Source organism: Penicillium argentinense (genome assembly GCF_028826775.1).
Source record: "Penicillium argentinense strain IBT 30761 chromosome Unknown utg000001l_segment0_segment0, whole genome shotgun sequence".
NCBI lineage: Eukaryota > Fungi > Ascomycota > Eurotiomycetes > Eurotiales > Aspergillaceae > Penicillium > Penicillium argentinense.
Window position 1 is genome coordinate 198247 of NW_026622660.1, and position 25678 is coordinate 223924.

General features: G+C 50.3%; 5 protein-coding genes across 5 annotated transcripts; 2 read left to right on the forward strand and 3 right to left on the reverse strand.

The window, feature by feature from the left end:
- Nucleotides 1-1686: 1686 nt before the first annotated feature.
- On the forward strand, nucleotides 1687-3232 carry pgxB (uncharacterized protein; the record flags this gene model as incomplete). The annotated part of the gene is made up of 5 exons (XM_056612567.1): nucleotides 1687-2025; nucleotides 2079-2246; nucleotides 2300-2473; nucleotides 2531-2776; nucleotides 2843-3232. The coding sequence occupies 5 exons, from the start codon at nucleotides 1687-1689 to the stop codon at nucleotides 3230-3232; spliced, it is 1317 nt and encodes a 438-aa protein (XP_056479791.1).
- Nucleotides 3233-4096: 864 nt separating this feature from the next.
- On the forward strand, nucleotides 4097-6175 carry N7532_000064 (uncharacterized protein; the record flags this gene model as incomplete). The annotated part of the gene is made up of 7 exons (XM_056612568.1): nucleotides 4097-4161; nucleotides 4218-4458; nucleotides 4509-5003; nucleotides 5059-5735; nucleotides 5786-5829; nucleotides 5886-5918; nucleotides 5970-6175. Coding segments are annotated over 7 exons (1761 nt in total), but the record flags the coding sequence as incomplete, so codon positions are not given.
- A 10340-nt stretch (nucleotides 6176-16515) lies between these two features.
- N7532_000065 (uncharacterized protein) lies at nucleotides 16516-17174 on the reverse strand (the record flags this gene model as incomplete). Its single annotated transcript, XM_056612569.1, has 3 exons — nucleotides 16516-16810; nucleotides 16855-17010; nucleotides 17098-17174. The coding sequence occupies 3 exons, from the start codon at nucleotides 17172-17174 to the stop codon at nucleotides 16516-16518; spliced, it is 528 nt and encodes a 175-aa protein (XP_056479793.1).
- Nucleotides 17175-21582: 4408 nt separating this feature from the next.
- On the reverse strand, nucleotides 21583-23422 carry N7532_000066 (cytochrome P450; the record flags this gene model as incomplete). Its single annotated transcript, XM_056612570.1, has 4 exons — nucleotides 21583-22194; nucleotides 22288-22672; nucleotides 22725-23170; nucleotides 23219-23422. 4 exons carry the CDS (start codon nucleotides 23420-23422, stop codon nucleotides 21583-21585), a joined length of 1647 nt encoding a protein of 548 aa, XP_056479794.1.
- A 989-nt stretch (nucleotides 23423-24411) lies between these two features.
- On the reverse strand, nucleotides 24412-25528 carry N7532_000067 (lipase/thioesterase family protein; the record flags this gene model as incomplete). Its single annotated transcript, XM_056612571.1, has 3 exons — nucleotides 24412-24894; nucleotides 24932-25134; nucleotides 25183-25528. The coding sequence occupies 3 exons, from the start codon at nucleotides 25526-25528 to the stop codon at nucleotides 24412-24414; spliced, it is 1032 nt and encodes a 343-aa protein (XP_056479795.1).
- Between the last annotated feature and the right edge of the window lie 150 nt (nucleotides 25529-25678).

Sequence of the window (25678 nt, forward strand, 5' to 3'; positions counted from 1 at the left end):
AAATATCATATTTCGAGTTCCAAAATTTTCCCCTTCCCTTCCCCAGGTATATACTTCCATTCTCTTCCGGGTCGTCCATGATCATGAAGATGGGCGGCCACACAGGGTCCATTCTCTTCCCCGTCCCTCCGCCTTCCCCTGGGACCCCGTGTCAACTGCGGTTGCGGGCATATCTTTTGACTTTCCCTTCGTGGGCTCTATCTTTTTCATCATCTCTTAGGTCAATGGCTTGAGGATGGAGAAAATGAGACTTTTGGGTGGGACACTAGATGCGAAGATGGCAACATTGTGCTATGTAGAGTCGTGATAAGTCTGTTGTTCGACCGTTTATTGCACGTGATAAGCGACGGGCTCTTCATCTCCTGCCTCACTATCTTACGCATCAACACTTCTCCATCGTCAATGGCAGCAGGTAGCGCTAACTTACTACAGTGACATAGCCTACGCTTCTTGAACAGTCATTTTCTGCTGTATTGAGTTCCTCCGGGTTGTTAATGGCTGTTGGTGACTGTTCAAAGATCACGGTCGGTAGCTGGCCGCGACGGGCCGTGCCACGGCTATACAGTAAGTCAAAAGCACCTCCCTCATCCGTTCTCACTAAGTCATGAATCTCATTCTGGCGTCAATAAATCTTGGCTCTCATTTCACATCTGTTAAGGTTGCTGAACAAGACATCGCTATTCATACCCAACATCCTGGCCCGATTGAGATAAATCAGATGATCTATGCCCGCGCCGCGCCAAGGCGCCTCGATGATACAGGCATATTGAGCTCCGATTGCGAATATTACATACAAAATCGCAAGCCATTTATCACCAGGCTGCGCCTTCTGTCGAAGGAATTCTAATACTGTGCAGTGAAGAGAAGTCGGTTAACGATGGGGAAGAATAGGTGAAAGGTTCCTCAGATAATCCTTGAAGAATTTATCGGCTAGCTGTCGCGGTGGAACAGCATATATTTCAAAATGGTGCAGGAGCAGAGATATCCGGTTCGTCCAAGTGGTAGTTTACTGCATGAAGAGCATGTTGCCAACTTGCTGCTTGCTTTGGTCATGGTCTAGGAAACCTGGCAACAACTGTGAACGGTGTTCCGCTTCTATCTGCACTTACCGGTCTGGGCTGCCTATGATCACGAAGATGACCACCATTCATGATCCTCACGTTCTTCCTCGCAACATCACATCACCGTCCATCACCATCTTCACGTCATATCATCATCTCCAGATACTGCAGTACGGTATCCGTTGCTTCTTCTCGCTCGGGTTGTAATTAATCCCCACACCGCTGCCACTCTGCACGTACTGATTGGTGGAGAATCTCTCTAGCCCACGCACAAATCACCATGTCCAAGACGGTACAATACACCCCGACCACAACATTCGCCTACACAAGGCTACACCTCTCCATATCCCAAACTCACACCCACGTCCTTCATCTCCGCATCTTGGCGTAATGCGGAGAGCTCCCCCTGTGATCGGGCATTCTTCGGCTCGTCCATGTTGATCTTCCCCGACACGGTAAACACGCCAGTACGCGATTCTACAGGCGGAGAAATGCGTGGATTCCCCGCTTGCCAATGCTTGCTTTGAATCCGGGGAAATAGAGCGGGTGCTAGGTGGTGAGTATTTAATAGCGGATAGCCCAATTGAAATTTTCTTTTCCGACACGGTCTAGTTGAGCCTTCAAAATGAAGTTCCTTGCAATTGCTGCGCTCTTCGCCGGCGCCGTTAGTGGTCTCGCCTCCAGTCACCTTATCCCCGGTGCGCAGATCATTCCAGCAAAGGATACAGCTGCGCTGCGAAAGGTTGGCGCTCACGGACGGAAGTACCCCGATCGACGAACCGTGACGATCCGCCCTTCGAAGAATAACACCGATGATGTCTCAGATGATTTCCTTTGGGGAATTAAGCAAGCGAATCACGGTGGACGACTGTTGTTAAAGAAGGGGAAGACCTACATCATTGGCAAGAAGTTGAATCTGAGCTTCTTGGATAATATCGAGGTGCAGCTTGAGGGGGAGATTAAGGTATGTTGGTTTGTCCTGTGGTTGAATGCAATTGCTGATTGGTTCTGGTAAAGTTCACGGATGACATCGAGTATTGGCAAGCCAACAACTTCTACTACGATTTCCAAAAGTCAATTACCTTCTGGGTCTGGGGTGGTCAGGATATCAAGATTTTTGGGTCCGGAACGCTGAATGGGAATGGGCAGGAGTGGTATAATGCGTTTGCTGGGCGTGAGATCTTGGTAAGCGTCATCAGTGTCTGCAGGTCAGCCAATTGCTCATGGTATAACTTCAGGATTCGAGCAACACCTTCTACCGACCTATTCTCTTCCTGACAGACAACGCCACTCGCGTCAGCGTCGAGGGTATCACGCAGCTCAATTCGCCCTGCTGGACGAACTTCTTCGTTCGTACGAATGACGTTTCTTTCGACCACGTCTTTATCAATGCCTACTCGACCAATGCTTCAGTAAGTACACCTCACACACCGCAGACTAGGTAGCCACATCTGACATGTATTTGTAAGGCCCTCCCCAAAAACACTGACGGCTTCGACTCCCTAAACGTCAACGGCCTCAGGGTAACAAACACTCGAATCGACATCGGTGACGACTGCTTCTCGCCGAAACCGAATACCTCCAACATTTTCGTGCAGAACCTCTGGTGCAACAACACCCACGGTGTCAGCATGGGTAGTATCGGGCAGTACTCGGGCGTGCAGGATATCATCGAGCATGCGTATATTGAGAATGTGACACTGTTGAACGGACAGGTAAGTCTTACTATCCCCTGGCTGAGAAAAGTTCAAAAGTGATACTGATACTGATTTGTGGGATAGAACGGCGCCCGCCTCAAAGCCTGGGCTGGCCAAGACGTCGGCTATGGCCGCATCAACAACATAACCTACCGCAACATCCACATCGAGAACACGGATAACCCCGTCGTGCTGGATCAGTGCTACTTCAATGTTAACGCGACCGAGTGTGCGGCGTATCCTTCCTCCGTCAACATCACCAATATCGTCTTTGATAATATCTACGGCACTTCGTCTGGTAAGGAGGGCAAGGTTGTTGTTGATTTGACTTGTTCGCCGAATGCGGTTTGCTCAGACATTCATCTTTCGAATATTGATATTACGAGTCCAGCGGGCAGTCCGCCGGAGATTGTTTGTGATGGGATTGATGGGGATATTGGAGTTGAATGTGTTAGTTCAGCTGATGCTGAGTGAAGATGAGATATGGGGTGTTGGTAAAAGATTGGCGTTTGACGTTGAGCATGTCCGCAGTCCAAGAGTGTTTAGTCGTAGTCCTTTAACTGAAAAACGCGTTGTGTCGTAAAAGTACCACTTAAATAGCCCCGAGCCGTAAGATACTGTACGTAATTGCGAACATTCTGAAGGAAAGGGCTACCAGAGCTAACTGTTAAAGCGAGGGGCTGGTGCGTCGTGGCTGATCCTTGATTGGCTTGGCGGGTCATGGTATCTGAACAGCTGGCCACCCCAAACAATCCAGCACCGCGCTACGAAGGGACAGAAAATCATGAAATATCTAGTGGAAAAATGGATCGAATGCAACCGATTACTGAAAAAGAATGAAGACGAGCTGTTCGAGTGTGCATACACTGTTGGACAGTAATCGCGCCCGTATAGGCCTCAGTAACAGGGCCCACGCTGACACCGACGGTGGCGCAAATACGCGACAAAGTCCGAACCGTCGGAGATGAAACACGTTATCTCGGAGCAAATCAACAAATTGAGACCTCGTAACCAAGGCTTACACCCGAGTCCAATAAAGCAACTGTCACGTCGGGCCAAGTGCGCCACGGCGGCGCCAAGTCGCCAAGCGGGAACAAGCATTATCCACGCGAAACCCTCAACAAAGCGTTTTCAACGCTCTGCGCAGCAGCTCAAACACAACGCAGACAGCTATATCTGTCAGCAGGTAAGTAAGATAAAGATCTCAATCGAAGCACACGCAGGACGCAGGCTTACAATCCCGTGCGGGTGACAGTATCAACGCCATTGGCCTCTCCACACCCCACAATTCCCACAGGGCAGAAGATATACCCGACAATAACAACCAACAACGCCTAGTCTCACCCTATCTCCGCTGAGTTCGTCGAATCTGGGGGTGGAGAGCCCCGCCCCCGGATTGACGGGTGTGGGAGAAGTCGGTGGTGGATGGTTGTATAAAGGGGGATGCCATCTTGTCCAGCGAGGATGCCATAGAAGTCACAGGTTCTATCGCGATGGAAAAAACCAGCAACAACTCCCAGCACGTCGAGGGCGCCCCGACGCTCGAATCGGGCAAGAATCAGGCGTTTTACGTCGAGGATCGTGTCGCACATCTCTCGGAGGAACATCGCCAGTATCTTCTTGCCAGACATGGGACGTTGGATCTCGATCCCATTCCGGATATGAATGATGCTGATCCATATAATTGGCCGACCTGGCGGGTAAGTCTACTCTACAGAGTGAAGAGATAGGAGATTGCTGATATACGTAGAAAACACTAAACCTCTCCCTTGTCGTCTTCCACGCCATGATCGGCCTCTTCACAGCAGCCTCAATCCAATCCGCCTTCGTCAACATCTCCGCCGACCTAGGCGTCAGCATGCAGAGGACCAGCTACCTAGTCTCCCTCTTCATCGCCGTGCTGGGCGGCGCACCGCTGTTCTGGCGTCCGCTCGGTAATCGGTTTGGCCGACGGCCAATTTTTCTTATCTCCTTGATTTGTAGTCTGGTTGGGAATATCGGCTGTGCGGAGAGCCATTCGTATGGGACTATGGGTCTGTGCCGCGCTATCACGGCCTTCTTCATTTCGCCAGCAGCCGCGATTGGGTCTGCTGTTGTCGCGGAGGTTTTCTTTAAGCGTGATCGTGCGAGGTGTATGGGGTACTGGACACTTATGGTTACTATCGGTGTGCCTATTGCGCCGTTTCTGTTCGGGTTTGCGGTTATGCGGGTTGGGTATCGGTGGATTTATTGGACGTTGGCAATTGTGAGCTTCACTGCCTTCCCCCCTTTACCCGTTGGTCGTTACTTACATCTTTTAGGTCAACGGCATCCAATTTATCCTCTACCTCCTCCTCGGCTCCGAATCCCTCTATCTCCGCAACGAAACAGCCTCAAGCAACGTCACAAGCGTGAACGAAGGCATGTTTAAATTCCGCCGCATCGACCCCACACCCCTACGGCCCTGGGATTTCATTCAACCACTCTCATACGTCGCTAAACCCTGTGTCATGATTCCCGCTGCCGCATACGCAATGATCTTCCTCTGGGGAAGTATAATGCTTACAATCGAGATCCCGCAGATCTTCCCCGAGCAGTTCGGCTTCAATACACAGCAGGTCGGCATGCAGTTTCTGGGATTGATTATCGGGTCTGTGCTTGGTGAGCAGATTGGGGGCTTAATTTCTGATCGCTGGATGCTGCTGAGACAGAAGAGGGGGGGTGTATACCCGGAGCCGGAGTTTAGGCTTTGGTTGAGCTATATCGGTCATGCGCTTACGGTTTGTGGGGTCGTGGTTTTTTGTATCCAGCTGGGTAAGGCTGGTGAGAGCTGGAATATAACGCCTATTGTTGGGGCGGCCGTTGCGGCCAGTGGAAATCAGATTGTTACGACGATTAATATAACCTACGCGGTTGATTGTTATCGGGCTGATGCGGCGAGTGTTGGGGTTTTTATTACTTTTGTGCGGCAGATGTGGGGGTTCATTGGACCTTTCTGGTATGCTTTGCAAGACTGTGCTGTGAAGATGTTATACTAACTCATTGCAGGTTCCCTGAGATGTTCGAGAATGTTGGATGGGGTGCTGGTGCGGGTATTGCGGTTGCGTTGATAGTGGGTGTTAGTGTGATACCTACAGTTCTGTTGCAGTGGCAGGGATCGAAGTGGCACTGAACGGAGGGCGTCAGTGCTAATCTGTGAATCAGATCTTACTGTATCTTAATTTGTAGATAGTGTTGAAATCCTACGCAGGTGGTCTCATGCAGCTTGATCTTGTCGCTCATGGTTCTCTTCCTCATGTCCCAGAACTTAGCCTAGGGATGGTGAAAGCCCGGGCCGACGAAGGGAAGTGCAAAAATGTCCGCACTACCACGAGGGTCATTGAATCTCTAGAGACGAAGCAATCCCTGAAATATTCAAGGATGATCCTTGCAAAGTAGCGGGCATAGATAATACGATGACCAGCCCGTGCAGAGCAGATATGCTATCCTTTCTCCATACCCGAATCCCTGACTGAAGCATGATGAAAAGGTGGAGTAACCCCACGGAGGGGATGCCAAAGAATACGCCCAGGAGCACCCGAGGGTGACTAGACAGGCGACCAACGCGCTGTGCAATGCGGTGGACGGTCTGTGGTGGACCGCCCTCTTGACCGCGGCCCACCTGAACTAGGTAAGTTTGGGGAGGGAAGAAAGGAGGGAGAGAAATTTGGCGGACAGCTGATATTTATACCCTAGACAGGCACGTGCTGGATTCCTGCCTGGTTGGTGGCTGGTGTCACGGAAAAACACACAGCTATCCGCGATGAACGATTTTGGCGGCATGTCTTGACGAAGGAGATCCTGGGGACTGCTGAGCTTGTACGGCTACTGGGATACATATCTTTCCTGCTACCTTCGCAGGTGAAGTAGAGGTCTTGATCTGATGGTAGCGAGGAAGGAACTTTGTGCTGGGGGGAGGTGTCGTATGAAAGGCTTTGTTGAGCAGAAACTTGATCAACGAAGTCATCGTCATACACAGGCAGCTGTCTATGATCAGTCGAAGAAAGTGAAGGATGGACTGAGAGATTGTTGAACAGAATGATCATCGTTTATATGGTTCGACAAGGAGATGCCCCCGACTCGTAGCATAACCGACCAACACCCCTCTTCTCCATCCTCGAATCCATGACTCAAAAGATGATGAAAAGAATCCCCGAAGGGAAGTGCTAAATATTATGCCCCCCAGCCCGCCGAGGCTGACTGAACAGGCGACTACCGCGCTGTGCAATGCGGAAGACGATCTGTGATAAACCACCCTCATGACCGCGGTCTACCCGAACTGGGTACGTTTGGAGAGAGAAGGAAGAGAAAGAAGTTTCGGTGGGCGAGGAACTTGGTTTTGTGCAGGGCGTACCACGCTAGTCCCGATCGGGAAGGGGCCTATGGCCTGCCAGAGCGGCCGGGTACGGGAGTTTGAACGGCCATGGCGCAGGTTTGGAAATTAACGAAAGGGTATTGTATGCGTTGTATAATTTTGGTATCTTGAGATGACCATTCTACTCCCATAGTACTGACAGTTTACTATAACAATTTGTTGAAATCACCTGAACAGCCTTGGCCGAGTGATATTCTCAAGTCTGCGAACCAAAATTTCTTCAAATTATCATTACCAGGGAGATACATTTTAATCTCGCCTGCTTTAGCCATGTATTAGTTAAATGGAACTGTCCAAGTGCTTGTGCAGTGTCTGGTTGGGTTCATGCCACCGCGATTCTCTCCTAAAAAATTGACTTCGGTATGGCTCGAACCATTTCGGCATAAAGCATACAGCATGAGTTTCTATGGCCTTCCTGCAAGCTCCTAAATTGGCGAGTGCGTCTTGTTATGTTGACCTTCGCAGTCGCTATGTTTGCATGTCGAGGAAAGTGTCGGCCTTGGAGCAGACTCCGAGAGGTGTTCGACGAATTGTCAAAGGTAAACTCCGTGCGCCGACACAGCACACAGAAAACCAAAGCCACTGTCGGTGCGATTCCATGAGCTGAAAATGATTTCCCTTGCCATGACGTGAGTATGTGTCGGAGTGTTTTCGTATTTCATCAAATGAACTGAAGAATAGTGACCTTGCGTGGTGAGTATCCAAACGATGCAGCCAGCATCATTTCGGTTGAGACCCCGGCACGACAGGCCGCATACGTGAGCATTGGATTGGCATCAATTCGTGATGCAGGGATGTTCTGGACGGAGATGTTCAGAATTAGGAAAGTCTGCTCACAAGGAACGAGTAGATTCCGCATCAATGCATGGATGGAAAACTGCCTCAGACGGAAGGATACTCAATCTATCGATAGTATGATGATGGATCATTCAACCTTATGTTATATCACCGGCCACCGAATAGACACAACGTATTCAAGGGAAGGGTCCGTATGGTGCTGGACTAATGAGAGAAGATCGCAGCACCAAAATGGCGTTGGCGAGGGGTGGGCAAGGTGCCACGAACGTAATGAAGCTTTTTCGATTCCCGAAGATGACTCGCAAAGGTACTTCTGTGGAAAGGCATTACTTGGGTCAGCAGCTGGTAGCAAAGTGCATCGAACCAAAACGAAGAAGTGAATGGGTCGAAGCGTTGCCGACAAATGGGGCCTGGAACGATCAGAGTTGAAAGCATTCGAGGTTGTTGGATCATGGTCGATCGCTGTCTCATACTACCTTTCGCTCACCATGAACGCCAGGAATAACAGAGAGACTACTTCATTCAAAATATATAGTTACTTGCCAGCTTGACTACTCTTCATGGTTGGTCCTCGGGACTGCAGTGCTCTCTAGGTGAGAATCACATAATGCGGGCCGTGTGGACTTGGGTTGGCAAGTGCATCCCCTCAGGTAACACGTGGATGAGACATAGTGTGGTAGAAGCGAGTCGGTGACATCCCTGCGTGTGAAGGTTCGAAGGGAACCTGTTGCTGATGTGTTAATGAGCCCGTCCGGTGGTTGATGTACGGGGATGTGATGTGTAATATTGGATTTTAAACATACTGCTTTGATGCGTGAGAGCCTCACATTTAGCATTTGCTGAAATCAAGAATGTGGTGATGTGGGATATGATAGATGAGTGTAGCTGGAGAAAGAGGGAAGATAAAGCGACTCAGGCGTACACGAACTGAGTGTGTAGGCAACCTCGGGCAGCTTCAAAATCGTCGCGATGCCAGAAAGCTGATGTTGATTCACCGAATTCTCAATTTTTCAGTAAAATTGTGAGCCCATTCACGTTGAGTTCAGGTAATTTCATGTCAACTTCAAAATCCAGAGGCTAGAAAGGCCCTGTGGAAGGTTTTCGCATTGCATTGCAAGTTGAATGATGAAAGAGCCATCCAGCGTCGTATACATTTCTGCAGACAGAAAAGGGCGACCAGATGACCGCCTTTAGCCCTATAATCAGTGCGTTCGTCTGAAGAGCTTCAACAATCTTCATCCACCCCGCTCGAGCGCAGAGTAGACTCGGTCTTGTTCGCCTAAAGTCTTTTGAAACAGATCGGCCTTAGAGTCATTTTGGGGTGCGCTTTCGTGAGCCCTACCTACTTTGAACTTAATGTGTACTTGGTCCGTTTATTGTCTGTGCTCTTCCGGAAAGCTTCGTCATTTATTGTCCACCAATTCGATCGCAGAGCAGACTTGGTGTTGTTTGTCTGGGCGGTCTCTTGGATAGGTATCGGCTGTCAGAGATATTCTGGGATGCGATTTTGGGAGCCACACACTGCATTTCACACATTGTCTGCGATTGTCACAGAGCTACATTATTCTTTATCCATGCCACGTGCGAGGATTGGCCTCTATCCTGTTCGTCTACATTATCGGAGATATAGATGGGTTTTCAGAATTGTTGTCAACCGTGCTTTCACGAAACGTATCTTGCACTTGGTGTGAATTTGGCAAATTGTAAGTGGTGGTCTGAAAATATTCATCTTTTGCTTCCCCTCATTGGAGCGCATATCAGACACAGTCCTGTTTGCCAGGTCAGAAACTGACAAATATCGGTCTTCAGAGCCGTTTTGAGGTGCGGTTTCGTGAGCCAAGCGCCCTGCACCTCCCCCATTCTCTTTGATCGCCCGATCTGAGATAGTCCGAAATGCCTGATTATCTTTGTTCAGCCCAGCCTGAGCGCAAAACAGAGTCAGCCTTCTTCGCCGAACGATTGTTGAGACGGATTGGCTCGTAGAGCTGTTCTGATGTGTGCCCTTCGCGAGCCGTACCCTGTATTTGGTACGCCCTTGACACAGTTGTTTGCGAGAAGAGTCTCTGATCAATAAACTGTAAATAGCACCGGGTGCACTCGGAGGCTACACTTTCGATTATCTGTGAGCGATTTCCATATACAGAAGGGAGTTCGAGATCTGAAAGGTGCAGATAGGAGAGAGAAATAGAACAAAAGCTTCCACCAGCAGCTTGAGGGAAAGGTAATAGTGCCCACCTCATGTCCTCCAAAGGCATGCTATGACGGGCAGGGCAACAAAGTTGTCATACGTGAAGGACGGAAAGTTTCCATTCTTCCTGGAATGTGCTGGATCATGCACGGGTGATACGTTCATGTCAATCATGCTACGTTACGCTGCGTGGCAAACGACATCCGCATCACATCGCCGCCTTAAATGAAACGGCCACATTCCGGACCAAAGCCGCCCCAATGTTGGCGATCGCACAATTCCTTGGCGCCAGAAATGGAATATTATAAAAGGAAGCCCTTTTTTGCTGTCTTCCAACTCTCTTCTTCTCTCCCATCACCAACTTCCAACTCCCTCGAGACTCGATTCTCCTGTCCTGAAGGTCTCCCTAGCCCTTCAGCAGTCCTGTCTGTATATCTACATTCTCGGTTCTCTTATTGACTTTCTCTTCGCCTCTTCGCTCAGGGGCCCGGTGAATGCTCCTCTTCTCTGCGCGTTCCGTGTCAGTCCACACGTATCGGTTCCCACCTTGGTCCGTTGCTCTGTCTAACTGGTCATATCCAGACATCACAAACCTTGATCCGCCTTTCGGGACTCTCACGAAAGTATGAACACGTGCCCACTTCTGCGCCCTTCTCTCAACGAGAAGTGGCCCCACTCGACAGTCCACTCGACAGCAGGAACAACAGGAGGACGACATTAGTCAACGGGCTTCCAATACAACAATTTTGAAGGATATAGATGCGGCAGTCTCTGGTCTTGAACAACCTTCGAGCATTGATGATGTTTGTCGAGGTTTGTCTTTCTCCTACCAAAATGCAAGAGCAAAAACTGACTTGCGTGTTATTTGTAATGCTGCTTTAGGTTTCGCAGTGGTTCGCTCCTACCGCTTCCTCGTTGCGATTCCACCATCGCGTGAACAATATGGCGTTATGTTGGTGATCTTAAATCACCGCTATCCGAGTCCCGTTTTGTTGTGGTCTCTCGTGGATACAAGTACTTCGAATTTGCGAGTTCTTGCACTGCCCTGACGAAATCGCTCCCAGTTTGAGCACTGCTACTGCACCTCGTGCGAAACGAAATTCGCCAATCTTGAGGACACACCGGATACCAATCCAACAGACACGAATGCGCGGTTCTTCGATTTCTCGATTTAGAAAACAAATACGGACAGCGAGCAACACCGCTACCTTCTCACTATTTTCGACCTTCAGTTCCGCCACAAGTCGGAGCCACACGCAAAATGGATCACCGATCGTCTGCGTGAATTTCTTAGGATAGTTCCTAGAGATAATGGCCAGATTTTTTGACTGTTCGCCGATAACGGCATTCGAGGTAGTTTGCAGCAGGAGACTAGGGGTGGTGGAGAGATGCCTTATTACCATGTTCCAGAGCGCCTGCTCATGTGCTAAGCTTTGCCTGTTCCAAGTGACAATCAGTTTCTTACCCAGATCCCGTCACTCTGAATAAACGGAACGCGATACCAATTCACCGCTCCGTGGCAAGTCTCAAATACGAAGTTGATAGGTGCTCAGTTAACGGAGCTCATACCTGTCGCCATTTACGAGGGAGAACTACACACTCTTTCACTTTTTCGTGCAGAGTATCTTATTTCACTCAATGGGATATAAGGAGCATTGTGCATTCCTTCGGCTTTTCGATAAGGGTATGTCTTTCATGTGATGAGATATGGTTGGCGGCTGCAGACAGGGGAATTTCCTCTATGAAGCAAGCCAGGCACTCTATCACCCTGCTGGGCAGGGAGATTTACTTCCAATGAGATATGACAACTCGGCGTCGTAAACCTAGTGCTTGGCTCCCTGGACACATGGGATGGCTTACTTTTGGCCCACTACTGTGCTATTGGAGCTGGCCTTTTGCACGAATTTGGAATGAATAACGCGAAGGTCAATTCTCGTGCACCAAATTTGCCCAGCGGAATGCGGATGTCGATCTCGCCAAAGAAGCGCGACCCCCATGGAAGTTGCAGAAGTCCAACCCCGTCATGGTCACCAGTGAAATGGCACCAAAATGAGAATTGGAGACATTGACTGATGATTCTGCTGCTACTTTGGGATTTAGCTGGGATGCAAAATTCATGCCCTCGGCCGTAGACCACGGATATGTATTTTCTTGTGGTGGAGCCCGAAAACGCTCGAAGAATTGGTCCATTCGGATCCCGCCTCCGAATGATATGATTGACCATGTCCTATCGAAGAGGGGCGCGAAGACATGATCAAGATAAAGAGTGAGGATGGATATGCCTTGTCATTGTTCTTTCTGAGTACGACGTGCGCCTCGGTCTCGCTGTCGTGCAAGAATTGCAAGCCTGCTTATACGGTTTGTTGGATGTTGGGTAGATGATGGGATTTGGCTTTCTGTTTAGCGAATGAAGAAGGGTTTTTTCCTCGAGCTGCCAGCGAATGTTCGACCAGTGACCCTCGTCATATCTGCCATGTTACGGTGTTCTAACCTTGAAGAAACACAACCTCATCTCAAAAAAGGTCCATGTCTTCGGACAGAGGAGAAGCCTGAGCAGACATCGCCGTTTGTATCAGGACTTCCTGGCGCCTGCAAGTGCATTGGGACACAGGTTCCTGAGCATGGAGGAACTTGAAATCGAGCCTATGAACGGCCAGAATGACGAGACTCACCAGCTATGATTCCAGTCATTGAGCTGCAAGTCGAAGTGCGGAATGCAAGCAGGGAAGAGCGGTAGACAGCACCATCAATAGCCGCTTAGAGAATAAAGTGGCCGAAGAAACACCCTCTTGTCACCGAGTCAGTGTCTGGCTCTAATGAGAAGACGAGGTTTTGTGCGGACGCCTCTGTATAAGGGAAGACTTCACCATCCATTGCAGAAGAAAGGAGGACCGTACGTGCAGCTCGGGTCGCTCTACAAGCAGTGCTCCGCGAATCACAGTCAAGCGAATGATGACATTCTGTCGGGCCACCTGAGCTCCAGATATACACTTCGATTACTTCATTCACAACCTCTATCCTTCTATCTATCTCCAGGGATTACTCCCTCCATTCACTCGCGCGTTCTCTCTGCCACCTAACTTCAATTTGCTTCCGGAAGCTTGTGAAATCCTCGGAACGTTCCGCTTCATCGATCACATACCATGCCACTTGGAGTGCAGCATTACGCCCGTGATCTCGGGCTTAAACTAACTGTTTGATACACCGACAACTTTGCTTGCCAATCGGCTACACAGGGACTATAAGGCGGCAAAGTGCTACTACATCGACCAGGCGGATGACAGGAGCAGGACGGCATATGGCCTTGTCAGCTCATGACCGGCCGAATCCTCCCGATGTGCAGCAGAGCGAACTACCTTCAGTGCATCAAGAGATCTATTTCCCGAAGGGCTATGAGGCTGGCAACTGACCATCAAACCATGTTGGTTGTAGGAGGGTCGCCAAGCTTACTTGCAATGTATGCCATCGGCTGCCCACGGATAGAATGCTCCAGCGTGTTTCGCACCCGAATTCACTTTGAAGATTACAAAACGCCGCTGTCGAACAGCTTTCGCGTATGAAACTCCGTGGCAGAGGTGGTCGGCGGCTACGACTCAATTCGAGCCCGCCAGGGGTGACACATTGTTCTCTATGTTCACAGCCATCGCGACACATTTGTTTGTGTTAGATAGTGTGGAAAGTGTGGCAGATGTGGCAGATGATTGACTGTATTGGCATCTATCTGGGAGAGAGAGGAAGGAGAGGAGCGAGAAGTGGAGAGGAAGGAGGGTGGGGCGCGTACTGCCCCGATCTACCGCCTTCCTCTAACAGTTTGTACACCTCATTTCCCGATGTATTTGTCGGTTAGTAGGGCGCCTTTTCGACAAATGCGAGAATTGCGATACTCGGGGTGCAATTGTTCACGGCGGTGGGCATTTGGAGATGGCTGCACTTTGCCGCAAACCTGGCTGCGACTTTCATACATTCTGGTATTGACTGGGTCGAGCCTGGATTTTATCAATGACGCCACCGAACGGGAAATGACAGCTATCATCAAGATTTCATGTGCTAACTAGGGAATACAATGCTTTCCTGTACGCATGGAGTTGTTTCAAAGTATGTCCACAACTTTCCGCATCATGTCTTTCCCGTCAATGGAAGCCTGTGAAAGGACTGCGGCAATGCCACCGCAAAGAGCATTCAGAGGCGTTTGCCTCTCTTGATTACCGCAGGTCTGGTCCACGGTTTGGGGAACATCCGGAGGAGGAACATTGAAATTCATTCCTGGCCCCCTCAGCAGTTCTTGTTCCTTCTGGGAAGACGCCAAAGATTCAATGAGCGGGAGACGCTCTAGTGCGTGAAGTGATCGATTTAGAACAACAATAGCCTTCTGAATGGCCGCCGTTCACTGACGGAGATGACGATGACTGCTGACAACCCCTTCATGCATCATCTACAAATGCGGGTAGTACGTGGATAACGAACACAATGGCGACGACGACGACACATTGATGAGTCTTACATCACTTTGGCAATCAGTTGATGTGCAAATTTTGCTCAACCTTTTTAAGATGTACTTTGCGGCCACACTGTCTCAGAATGGAAGTGGCAAGATCATGGTGTCTCGGGAGAGCCGGCCAGCGCCTACGGATATCTGGTCTTTGCAAAGACCTAATTGAGCCCGATACAGTGCGTTCTTAAATAGGTTCGAATGGGATCTGGTTTGGTGTGGGCATTGGGTCTTTTTTCATTCAGCGGAGAGGTTTTTGGTCAGGTATTCAATGACGCTATCACCTGGCGGAGATAGAATCGATTGCTGTCACGCAGCCGATGCCTCCGGACTCCTCGTCGATAAGGACCACCTCTGTCCTTCTTCAGCGTTATTATGCGCAGGAGTGATGAATAGCGCTGATATCCTGACAACACCAACCAGTGTCCTGAAGGACGCTCTCTGCTTGATACTACTCACGAGTATGAAGAACAAGTCACTGCTCCGACCCAGGACCTTCACTTCCTACTGTCACAAGTGATCTGGCAGGCTAATTTCCTCAGGATACTGTTCGGCGCGTCCTGGATTATAGCTCACACGGACCTTCGTACGTGTGCATCCTATCTACTCCCACCGCCACAACTCAAAACTCTGGCCAGAGACAATCCAAGGATTACCGGGGCGCCTCAATAAAATCAGTCCCTGGTCAAAATGTGGCCCTTCCTCAAACCCAAGTGGAACGTCCCGGAACTGCAGCCAAGCCAGCGGATCCCAGTCCGAACCCTCCACCCGATACCTCTCCGAGGGGAGATCTGACTACCCGTGGCCACTCATATAGATGATCACTGGTCATACAACTGGCTGTACAGGGTGGCATATCGATGGAGACAGGTGGTCTTGATAGCATACGCATCTCTGAGCCGACGAGCCCGTAGTACCTCTGAAGAGAAGGACATACAGATTCTCTTATAAAAGGGCGGTGGAAATTATAGCCCTGATGCCGAAGTTGAACGCTGCGGTACGATAGTGGATTGGGTCAAATTGCTCGTTGTCTAACGAGGAGGGCGCTGTCGTTACAAACCGCTGGGTGGATCCCCTATTCCAACCTCGTGAAGATGACGAATCCAGCACGGCCGTTTTGCGTGAATCGACTGCGCTTGTTATATCCACTCCAACATTCACATGTTTCTGGTTCGGTTGCTTTCGAAGTTGAATATTTTTGAGGACGATAAAATTAAGTGGGCAAAATTTGCGGCATGCGAGCCCAAGCCAGCCCCAGTAACATTTCATCATGGTGGCTTTTTCAAAATGTCAAATCCACGTTATTCGTGGAGACGTTGATGGATTCCCAGGAGGTGATGAACCATGCTCCTCGGGCTTACATACCATTACGTTAAGAATTACCAAGATTGTGTGGAGTCAGGTCTCACAGTTGCCGATTTTGGGGCCCAGCATACCTGGAAGGAAGGCAGAAGTGCCCGATAGGCCTCTGGTCACCGCAAGGCGCTCCGCGCTGCTACGATGACAAGGGCCTAGAATGTCTGGGGCCCTGGGAATATCGAGGCCCTAGGGACAGATCACCTCTACCAACTCCTTCGCGCTTTCCCTCCATTGCTGAACTTCTCCCTCCCCTTTAGTGGAATGGGGACTATCATCAACAATGCATGTTTGGCAGGTGATCTGAGTCAATAGGGTGTGATCTTGTCTCAATATTCTGACATCGATACCAAGCTGCTCTATTATGCAATACATAGACAACTTGTAGTCTTGTTCAGATCCGACAGAACAGGAATCTCGTGGAAGTAAAAACCACTGTCTAAACCTCTGTGCACGCTGCAGTGGATTATTTCTTATTTCCTAGGGATGGTGGCTGCAATTATCACAGGGCAGCTTCGAGGTACAGCGGAACTCTACTCGCGATGGAGAGGAGCGAGTAGAGCAGCCGCCAGCGACGTTGCAAAATTTGGATGTACATCAGACTCGCTTGGGGCGCCGCCGATGCTCTTAGGATTTTCCGAACGTTCGATTCCATACGTGTGCCCAGGATCGTCTCCTGACTTGCGAAAAGCGGTTATCGGTTGCAGATTATGCAAGATGGAATCAACCGAAACAAGTGGATTTTTGAAACCGGAAAATCCCATACTTGTTAGGTCTTGATAATCGCCAATGGTGCAGCTGGTGAAAGCGTGCGAGAGATAATTGCTACTAGGTGACTGTTAAAAAGACGTTTGGGACTCTCTTCTTCTCACCTCCCTCTCTCCTCCTCATCTTCGCGCGGCGATTCCTGGATCATTTGGGAGAACAGCACCTTCTGAAGACGAAGAAGCAACTTCTGTTCGACCGCCGAATCGCCCGAATCGCCCGAATCGCGGATGTTGTCAATGTTCACTTTGGGCTCATAATTACTGTGGCGGATTTTTAACTGCGCGAAAACTCGAGTCCGACCACACAGGTCTATCCTAGTTTCTATTTCGGTGTCTTGGTACACTCACTTCTCACTGAGAAACCCCTCTGCCGGCGTAGAAGTGAGAGCAGGTGCACTTAGGAAGTGGCTGGACTTCTTTGCCATGTGACAAGGCCCTCCTCACTTCACCTGGCACTCCCTTCCTTCTGCCTTCATCCGGCTGCCAACGATGGGGTGATTGAATTCCAGTCTCCAGTCTGACTTTACATGTATCGTCAACATTACAAGAAGCCGTGTTCTGGTTCCATCGGCTTTCAAGATATCTCATCCTTGCTAAGCGTTGCTAGCTATCGATGCCTTTCACGCGACATCGTGATGAAAAAACCATGTGAGCTTGCCAGGTCTGTGATAGCACAGTGACCATCTTGCGAAGAACTCGCAGCAGCGACCAACAGGTCCACTCCGAAAATTTTAAACGATCGCCGAAACTAATGTCGACATAATTTCTTGCTCCGGCTACATGTGCTTTGGTCCTTTTGTCGCCTACACGTTTGGATGGGACCTCTCCCCTCCCTTCGTCGCTTCAATGGTCAACATACGGAGTGTTATGGATATCTCCGCGATCGGGCCTTACGAGATGGTCTAGTTTGAAGGCGATGTCAACCAGAAGACTTTGCTCGGGTAGAGCTGATGTTTCACCATCCTCTCAAGACCAACACCAGCTCTCCTTCGCTGAGGTCGTCATTTTCCAAAGGAAGCTGGTCAAATTTCGCTTGTCTTAGAAGAAACTCTTATTGTCAGTCTTCCAAGATCCATCGTCGTGTCGGTGGAGTGCCATGATGATTCCTGCTGTCTTTTGAAACATATATCGAACTCGGCTGGCTTCGATGCCATGTGAACTGTATTTCCATCTTCGCGAGCCAGACGGGCAAAATTCCTTTGCTAGGACTGATTTCGGATTGCGACGCAACGTTGCAATGGCTCCTCAGCCGGATGGACATCGTGATATTTTCATTCTTTTCAAATTCAATTCTTGCTCCCGTCCAAGGGTATGGATATCGTTCAATTTTTCGGCCTTTCTACTCAGGGGTTGACACCTCATCAAGAAGGCCATGAGCATCAAACCCAGGCTGGGCTTGTTGACAGCAGAGCTACAAGGAGATAGCAAGGTCAATTTTGACAAAATGAACACATTGCATCATGCCGGTGACCGACCAGTGGATATAGCCGCGATCGGAGTGACCTTCGAGCCTGAATCATGGATCGCAATTTTCTAATCCGTTATGAATGATTGACTACTGGCTATTCGCGACACAGTCCCCGACGATGGACAAGCTCGCCTAGAACCATGGAGTAAAGGATGACCTTTCAACAATACAAAGGATCTCCGTCATTTTTACCAAAACCCAACTTGCTCTTGGCAGATCCGTTCCAAAGCCGTGCCATGGTGGAGTGGATAGACTGGACCAGTTGTGTGTGGTCGGCATCGAATTCGGTCCTGACGGGGCAACCCAGTGGTGGTATATCCACGACAAAGCGCGTGCACGCTCCTGCTTTAGAAAACCCAGTTCGATTCCGGATCCAGAAGGGAACCTTGCAACAATATTAAGACCTATCTGCAAGTTATAGCTGCTCTTCAGCCTGCCTTCAAAAACCGCAACCTAGAGCCCTGCGGTGCTTACCCACCTCAACGCCTAGAAGGTCTCGAGCTCGGGAGCCAACATCACTGACCACCTAAGAATATGAGGACAAAATCCCTGGCCCAACTCAGGACCTTTACTTTTTCCTGTCACAAGTTACTGGTCAAGTCACCCTTTCCAACAAACCCTTCGCCGGCACTTTGCACACTTCAACCTCCCGTTGAAGTCGAAAGCTAAGTTAGCCTGGCCAGAGCACGTTCGATACCGACTTTGGACACCAATTTCAGAAAGCTGAAACTTTCAGAACACCGCAAACTTGCCGAGACCTGGTCCCGAGTAAGCTACTGATCGGGGGTGTGACGGGCCAGAGCCCGGTGGTAAACCATGTGCCATGGCCTTTCGGACACCGTCTTGGCAGGAGGATTCCAAGCGATTCCATAACGAGGTTCTAGAGGATTTTATCCGAAACGGGACCAGCACTCTTAAGGACCGCGACCGACTCTTGTCTCTTCTTCTTTCTTTCCTCGAGATTGTTGTAAACTGCATGTTGGCCTAGTACAATTGAATCAATTCTGCTACAGCCCTTCACAGGGGGTGCCTGGGCAGGATGCGTATAACGGAGAAACTACCGGGTACTTTTACTTCCCGCACGTCCTCCGAGTGCGTTCCCAGATATGATATTCCACTATTGGAACTAGAAATTTTCACCCGCAGATTCAGTTATTGAATCTCCACCTTCCGCCTCGCCAGTGACCCGAACCAACGAACATCGTGCCTCTCCTCCTACGTCCCAACAACATGAGCTTGGGTTATTCGGATTGGAATGCGACAATACGATTCCTTTTCTCCCCAGTTACGTAGCAACGTGACTATAAACCTCGATGTCCCAATGTGGTCGCCTACATATGAAACTAGGATCACTCGGGACGAGCCGATGATTGTAGAACTTTTTGCTTCCTGAGTAAAAATGGAGGATATGTGACGGATGAATCTGGGAATAGCCTCATCTCGTGGAAGAGTGCCTGAGGTAACCGCCGTGACCTGTTTACCACGTTCCAACCTATCTCCACCACCGTCAAAACCGGAGATACCTATTCTAAGGTTGAAGGCATCGGAAATGCTGTCATGCAGGTTGCAGACCCGGTCAGCGGAAGCCCGGTCAATTTGACCATGATCGATGCAGTTTACTGCCCTGGCTTCCACACGAACCTCGTTTCCCTCGGTACAATCAAGGAGAGAGGATTCTGCTGGGATATGGACAAGGACGTCATCCTGGCACCTGATAGCACTGCCATCGCGAGTTTGACCTATATCCCTGCGAGCAAACTATGGCTATTCGATCAACCTGGACTGCAAAGCCCCGCGCATGCTACAACCCGTCGGTCTGAGCAACCCCTTGTCTCCGAGGCCCCTGCAGAGATTTGGCACCGGAGATTGGCTCACATTTCCCCGAAGGCAGTCCAAAAGGCCACAGAAATGGTTGAAGGAATCAAAATAATTTTGGGTCGTTTGCACTAGTTACGCGTTTGCTGGTGCGCGTTCGCTGGGTACTTAAGCCCTCTTTTTCTGGCCGACTTTCTTTCTTTCTCCTTCCTTCTTTATCTTTGAGATTCTCGTTCTGTAGGCACTGAATGAACCTGTTTCTTTCGAACGGCCCGTAACAGGATACTGCTCTTACCTTTGAAGACGTCCGCCTGAAACACCCATACGGGAAAAGGCTCAGGCTGTTGCGGGCCGTTCGAAAGAAACAGATTCATTCGGTGCCTACAGACAAGAATCTCGAAGATGAAGAAGGAAGGAGAAAGAAAGAAAGTCGGCCAGAAAAAGAGGGCTTAAGTACCCAGCGAACGCGCACCAGCAAACGCGTAACTAGTGCAAACGACCCAAAATTATACCTCAGGCACTCTTCCACGAGATGAGGCTATCCCTAGGTTCATCCGTCACAAAAGTCAAGAACCTCTACAAAAGCGTCGCTGGTAGACAAAGGAACAGCGAGTTCTAGTTCAAGTAGATCATAGCTGGACCGATAGACGCTGCTGTGATGTCGATACCATAGCATACGGTGCGGGGCAAACTATGGCCAGTCAGTTGACGAAGTGCTTCAAGTCAGACATAGTAAAGCTGACTAAGTTCAGCTCCATGCACCCAGCATAAGCTTTCTTACAGAATGTCTGATTTGGGGTCATCCAGTTGTCATGAATTATCCTTCTAGGTCGCTGGCCAAACACTTTAGCAAACATGTTGCTTACGCACACTCTATGGCTAAGACGTCAGATGCTGAACTTAAGGTGCAGAGGCATTTGGATACTATTAGGAGTCTTGGACGCTAAATCACAGACAGCGTACTACGTCTTAACAAAATTATAGAGGGTATAGCAGAGGAACAGCGGAAGCTAATAGAACTACTTTGCTAATCTATGAGGATCACAACTGACCCGAGTGTATCGGGCAGCAAATCTAATATACAGTCTACACGCAAAGTGTAACGACTACGGGCTCACTAATGTGGTCAATGTATTGTCTGAGTTTACACTAGAAACATTCAACCTCAAAGAGATCTAAGTGAAGTCCTACAACACAGGATACAGAAGCTCCAGGACCATTAAGAGAATCATGCTAGATAAGCCTATAAGGGTCTTGGCTGAGATTCAGTACAGAGTAGGTAGTCTTAAGAAAGCCAATGTTGAGGCTTCCTACAACCTGCTCCGACTCATGTGTATACCTGCCTAGTAAGATAGGTAGCACTGACTTAGTGAAACCTGTAATAACGCCTCAATACATGATACAGCTATTAAACGATCCTCATTATAGGACTATGACGTCTAGAGTGAAAGAAAAAATGTGGAGACTAAAGACCATCCGTTGTATGATTCACACCCCACACCAATCCGCCTTAGCCCACATCATACACCCTCATTTGCTATTGACGTAAATCACCACCCATCAACCCTCCTCATCCTCAAATGCATCCCCTCAACCGGCTTCGTCGTAACAGCACCGGCAACATGAATCTCCTGCTTAGGATCTTGCATCTCAAATGCAAACCGCCCAACAACACCCGCCACCGCACACCGTAATTCCGCACGCGCAAAATCCTTCCCGATACAAGCCCTCTGCCCATGCAAGAACGTAATCTGCGCAAAATTCGTACTCGCGCCCCCGTTATTATTCGGCGTCATTTTTCCACTTGCGTCTGTATCAATCCATCGCTCCGGAATGAATGAGTCACCGTCCGCCCAGAATTCAGGCGAGCGGTTTATGGCATAGGGGCATAATATGATGCGTGTTCCCTTGGGCACTTTCTTTCCGGCCACGATTGTGTCCCGGATGCTTTCGCGGATTGTGGCAGGCACGGTTGGGTAGAGCCGTAAAACTTCTTGGCATACGCCGTTTAGCAACGGGAGGGATTCGAGGTCTGTGTGGGTGATCGGGCTGTCGCCGGTTGGGATTTGGGAGCGGATTTCAGCGCGGACGCGTTCTTGGTAGTCTGGGTAGAGGGTTAGGAGATAGCAGGCCCATGTAAGTGCTGCGGCGGTTGTTTCGTGCTATTTACCCAGTGGGTGTTAGATTTAGATTCTGTTGAAGGTTGGAAAAGGGGGAGAGAGAGAGGTGGGAGAAGGAGGGGGGGAGAGACTTACGCCCGCAGCAAGGAACGTCAACATCTGGTCGACGAGTTCTGTGTCGGAAAAGTCGCCGCCCAGCATCATTGTGCCCAGGATATCGGCTTCGAGGTCCTTGGCCGAGGCCTTGGACTCGGTCAATGCCACGCGCTTTTCGCGGACGATGTCATTGCATAGGTTTCGGAGGAAGCCCGTTTCGTTTGCGACGACTTCGTTTAGGCGCCATGGTACCCGCTGGGCGATCCATTGGGGTAGGGTGAAGTTCATTGCCAAAAATGCCATTTTCTCGGTTGTTGGTTCGAGGATGTTGAGGAAGCTTTCGGCGACTTTGTTATCTGTGTTTTGCAGCGAGCGGAAGTCGCGGCCCATTGCGGCGGGGCCAATTATATCGAGTGTTAGGCGGCTGCTTCTTCATCAGTATATACACTGGTGCAGTAAAATGGAACGGGCCGTACCTTGCCCAAACACCCATCTCCAACTTCCCAACCCCATCCGCAGGATTCGTCCCCTCCATCGGGTTCAGTCGTAACTCCTTCTCCATCTCCTCAAGGAAGTCATTCGTCTTCTCCCACATGAGCGAGTACATAGCGCGGATATTCTTAATATTGAACGCAGGTGTAAGAGCTTTGCGCTGTTTTTTATGGGCAGGTCCTTCGGAGAGAATGAGACCGAAACCGAGGATCCGTGCTAGGAAGTTCCGCGCCCGCCACGGCTTCTCGAAGTCGTAGGTGTTTGTGCTCATTATGTCCAGCAGCGCTTGGTGGTTCGTTGCGATTAGGTAGCTTTGGCTGATCGTGTCGCGCATGTGGATTAGGCCGTCGTTGGGGATTGTTTTCATCCATTCTAAAGGTGTGCGACCTCGTGGGCTGTCGAAGATTATTTTTGCGTGGTTCATAAATCCCTGCCGCTGTCAGCTTTGATTGGGTCTACAAATGAGGGGGAGGCTTACCGGGATCGTGGGCAGGTGCCGGAGCGGGTTGAAGAGCAATGGCCAGACGATGAGGCTCCATATGCCCTTGAGCAGGACGTTGACGCCCAGCGCGCCGAGGATGACGGTGCGGAGCGTCTCGTCTGCGAAGATCGTGCGCTGAAGGAAGAAAGCCTCTACGAGGGAGAGTGCCACGAGGGCGGGGAGTGAGTCGCCGGCGGCCATTTTCGTGATGGTTGAGGAGTGAAGATGAGAGCGATGCCGCGGTGGATGGAGCCCCGGCTGATATACTCCACCGATCGGCGTCTCGGTATGCGTTCACAATATGCGTTCACAACGTTGTCATTTAATCCCCGAGGTGTGATTAGTGAACGTGCGCCAGTGTATAACCACTGGCAGTCGGCGCTGCTGAGACCTGGGGTAGTATGGGGAAATTGTTAGGTATGCTGTCATCGGGATTTCTGAAAAAGGTAACCAGGATGCCGCCCGAATAAGGTTCAGTTTATTGACGGCTTGTGACCGTGATATCATCAAAGACCAGACCACTCTCCAGTCCGGGGGCATATTACCGGATTTTGCTAGTGTGGAATAAAGTTGTAGGAATGCAGCGCCCAGCGCCGATGCGAACTGGGGAAGTCGGGGCGTGCATGCTTGCATGCGGGGGGCACCGTGGGACAGACAGGCACACGCATGTGAAAATGGAGGAGGTCCACTTTGTCGCGGTTGTTGGAAGCGAGGATTCCGTGGTGAATTTGTGGTTGCGGGTGTGGCCGGTTATTGGTGGGCGATCCCCAGTGTGTGGGGCATTCTAGTACATTCGGAGAATATGAATTGTTGAGATCGAGTGAAAGAGTTGGATCGGATGGTCAAGGAGATGAGATGGCAATGGAATGTTGGATCGTGTGGGATATTGGCAGGTGTGAGGTCGAGTGTGAAGTCGAGTCGGAAGTGGGAAGAAATGGAAAGGAGGACTCGGCAGTATGTGAGGTCATGTGCGGCTCAAATATATTTCCGCAGACCACACTGCGGCGTTATACTCTACGTTCCAGGCAACACAGCGACGCGCGCGTTCAATTGTAACGCGATTGGTCTAAAATTACTGAGTTAGTGTCATCGGAATATATTCAGGTCGCACAACGTTATCAGATCGATCACGTTACACAGCATCCATGTACAAAGTACGTCAAACCGGGTATATACAGCACCTCTAGCTTCTACTCCGCCAACTCAGTCAACCAACTCTTCACCTTCTTCCCCTGCAGAGTCTCCGTAGAATCACCCAGATACAAATTATAAATGGGCGCAACATGACACTCACGATGCCCAACAAAAAGCTCAACCTTGCCAAACCCCTTCTTAAACTTGCCCGCGAGATCCTGGATAATAGGAAGCAGAATCTCATTCCCACCGCCAGTAATCAACACCCTATTCACAGGGAAATCCTTATACCACTCCACCGGCGCACTCGACAAATCCGTGTAATGATCCCGCGTAGCCCGCCCGATATACGCGCTCGCCCACGGCTGCGCAACGGCCTGTGTGATCAGGTCTCCGCCATGGTAGATTTCCTGGTCCGGGAACTCGGTGTCGAGTAATGTCCATGGGGCGATCATCGCGGCGCCGCCTAGGTTCGCCGAGATTTTGAGCGGTTCGATTTGTGGGTGGGGGGTGTGCGAGGTGCGAAAGGACGCCGCCGACTAGATTCCCGCCTGCGGAATCACCGCCTAGGAAGACGGTGCCTGGGTCCCGGCCGTCTTGTAGAATGTATCGCGCAGCCGCGACGGCTTGTTTTAGTTGGGTTGGGTAGGTGGCGAGCGGGGCGAGGGTGTAGGTCAGCGAGAAGACGGCGAGGGATTTGTTTGACGCCGCGAGGGTTTGGATGAGCTGGGCGTAGAATTTGAAGTAGCCCATGTTGGCGGGCAAGCCGAAGCCGCCCCCTAGAGGAATTAGTGGTGACCGCAGTGCATTGAGGACTGATGACTTACCGTGGTACCAGATGATGACGTTCTTCGCATTGCGGTCGCCAATCCAGTGCCCCAATGCACCGTGGCCCAGCTCGACCGTCTGCGCCGGCACACCTGCCTTCTTCGCGTACTGCTCGTATACCTTGTTGGATGGGGGCACGGCGTACTGCATCTGCGACGGCGACAGCCGTGCTGTCACCTTGCGGAAAATGGCGTAGCCGACATGCAGAAAGAGCGTTTTGGCTTCGCGCTCGGTGCGCCAGAGGCCGGTCAGGATGGCGTAGAAAGCGGCTAGGCCGATGGAGGCCAGCGCTGGGAGGAAGTCCAGCTTTTGCTGGAGGGTGAGTTGGACTTTGGAGAGGGACATTTCTGATTAGCGGGGGGTGTCTCGCTGGGTGTGAGCGACGAGGAGGGTAGTCGTGCCATTGTCGCGATAATAAGGCGATCGCGTCGACCTCGGCGTTGGGTGGAGGAGTGGTTCCTCGGAATGGAGAGTGTGAAAGAAATGTGGAGGTCG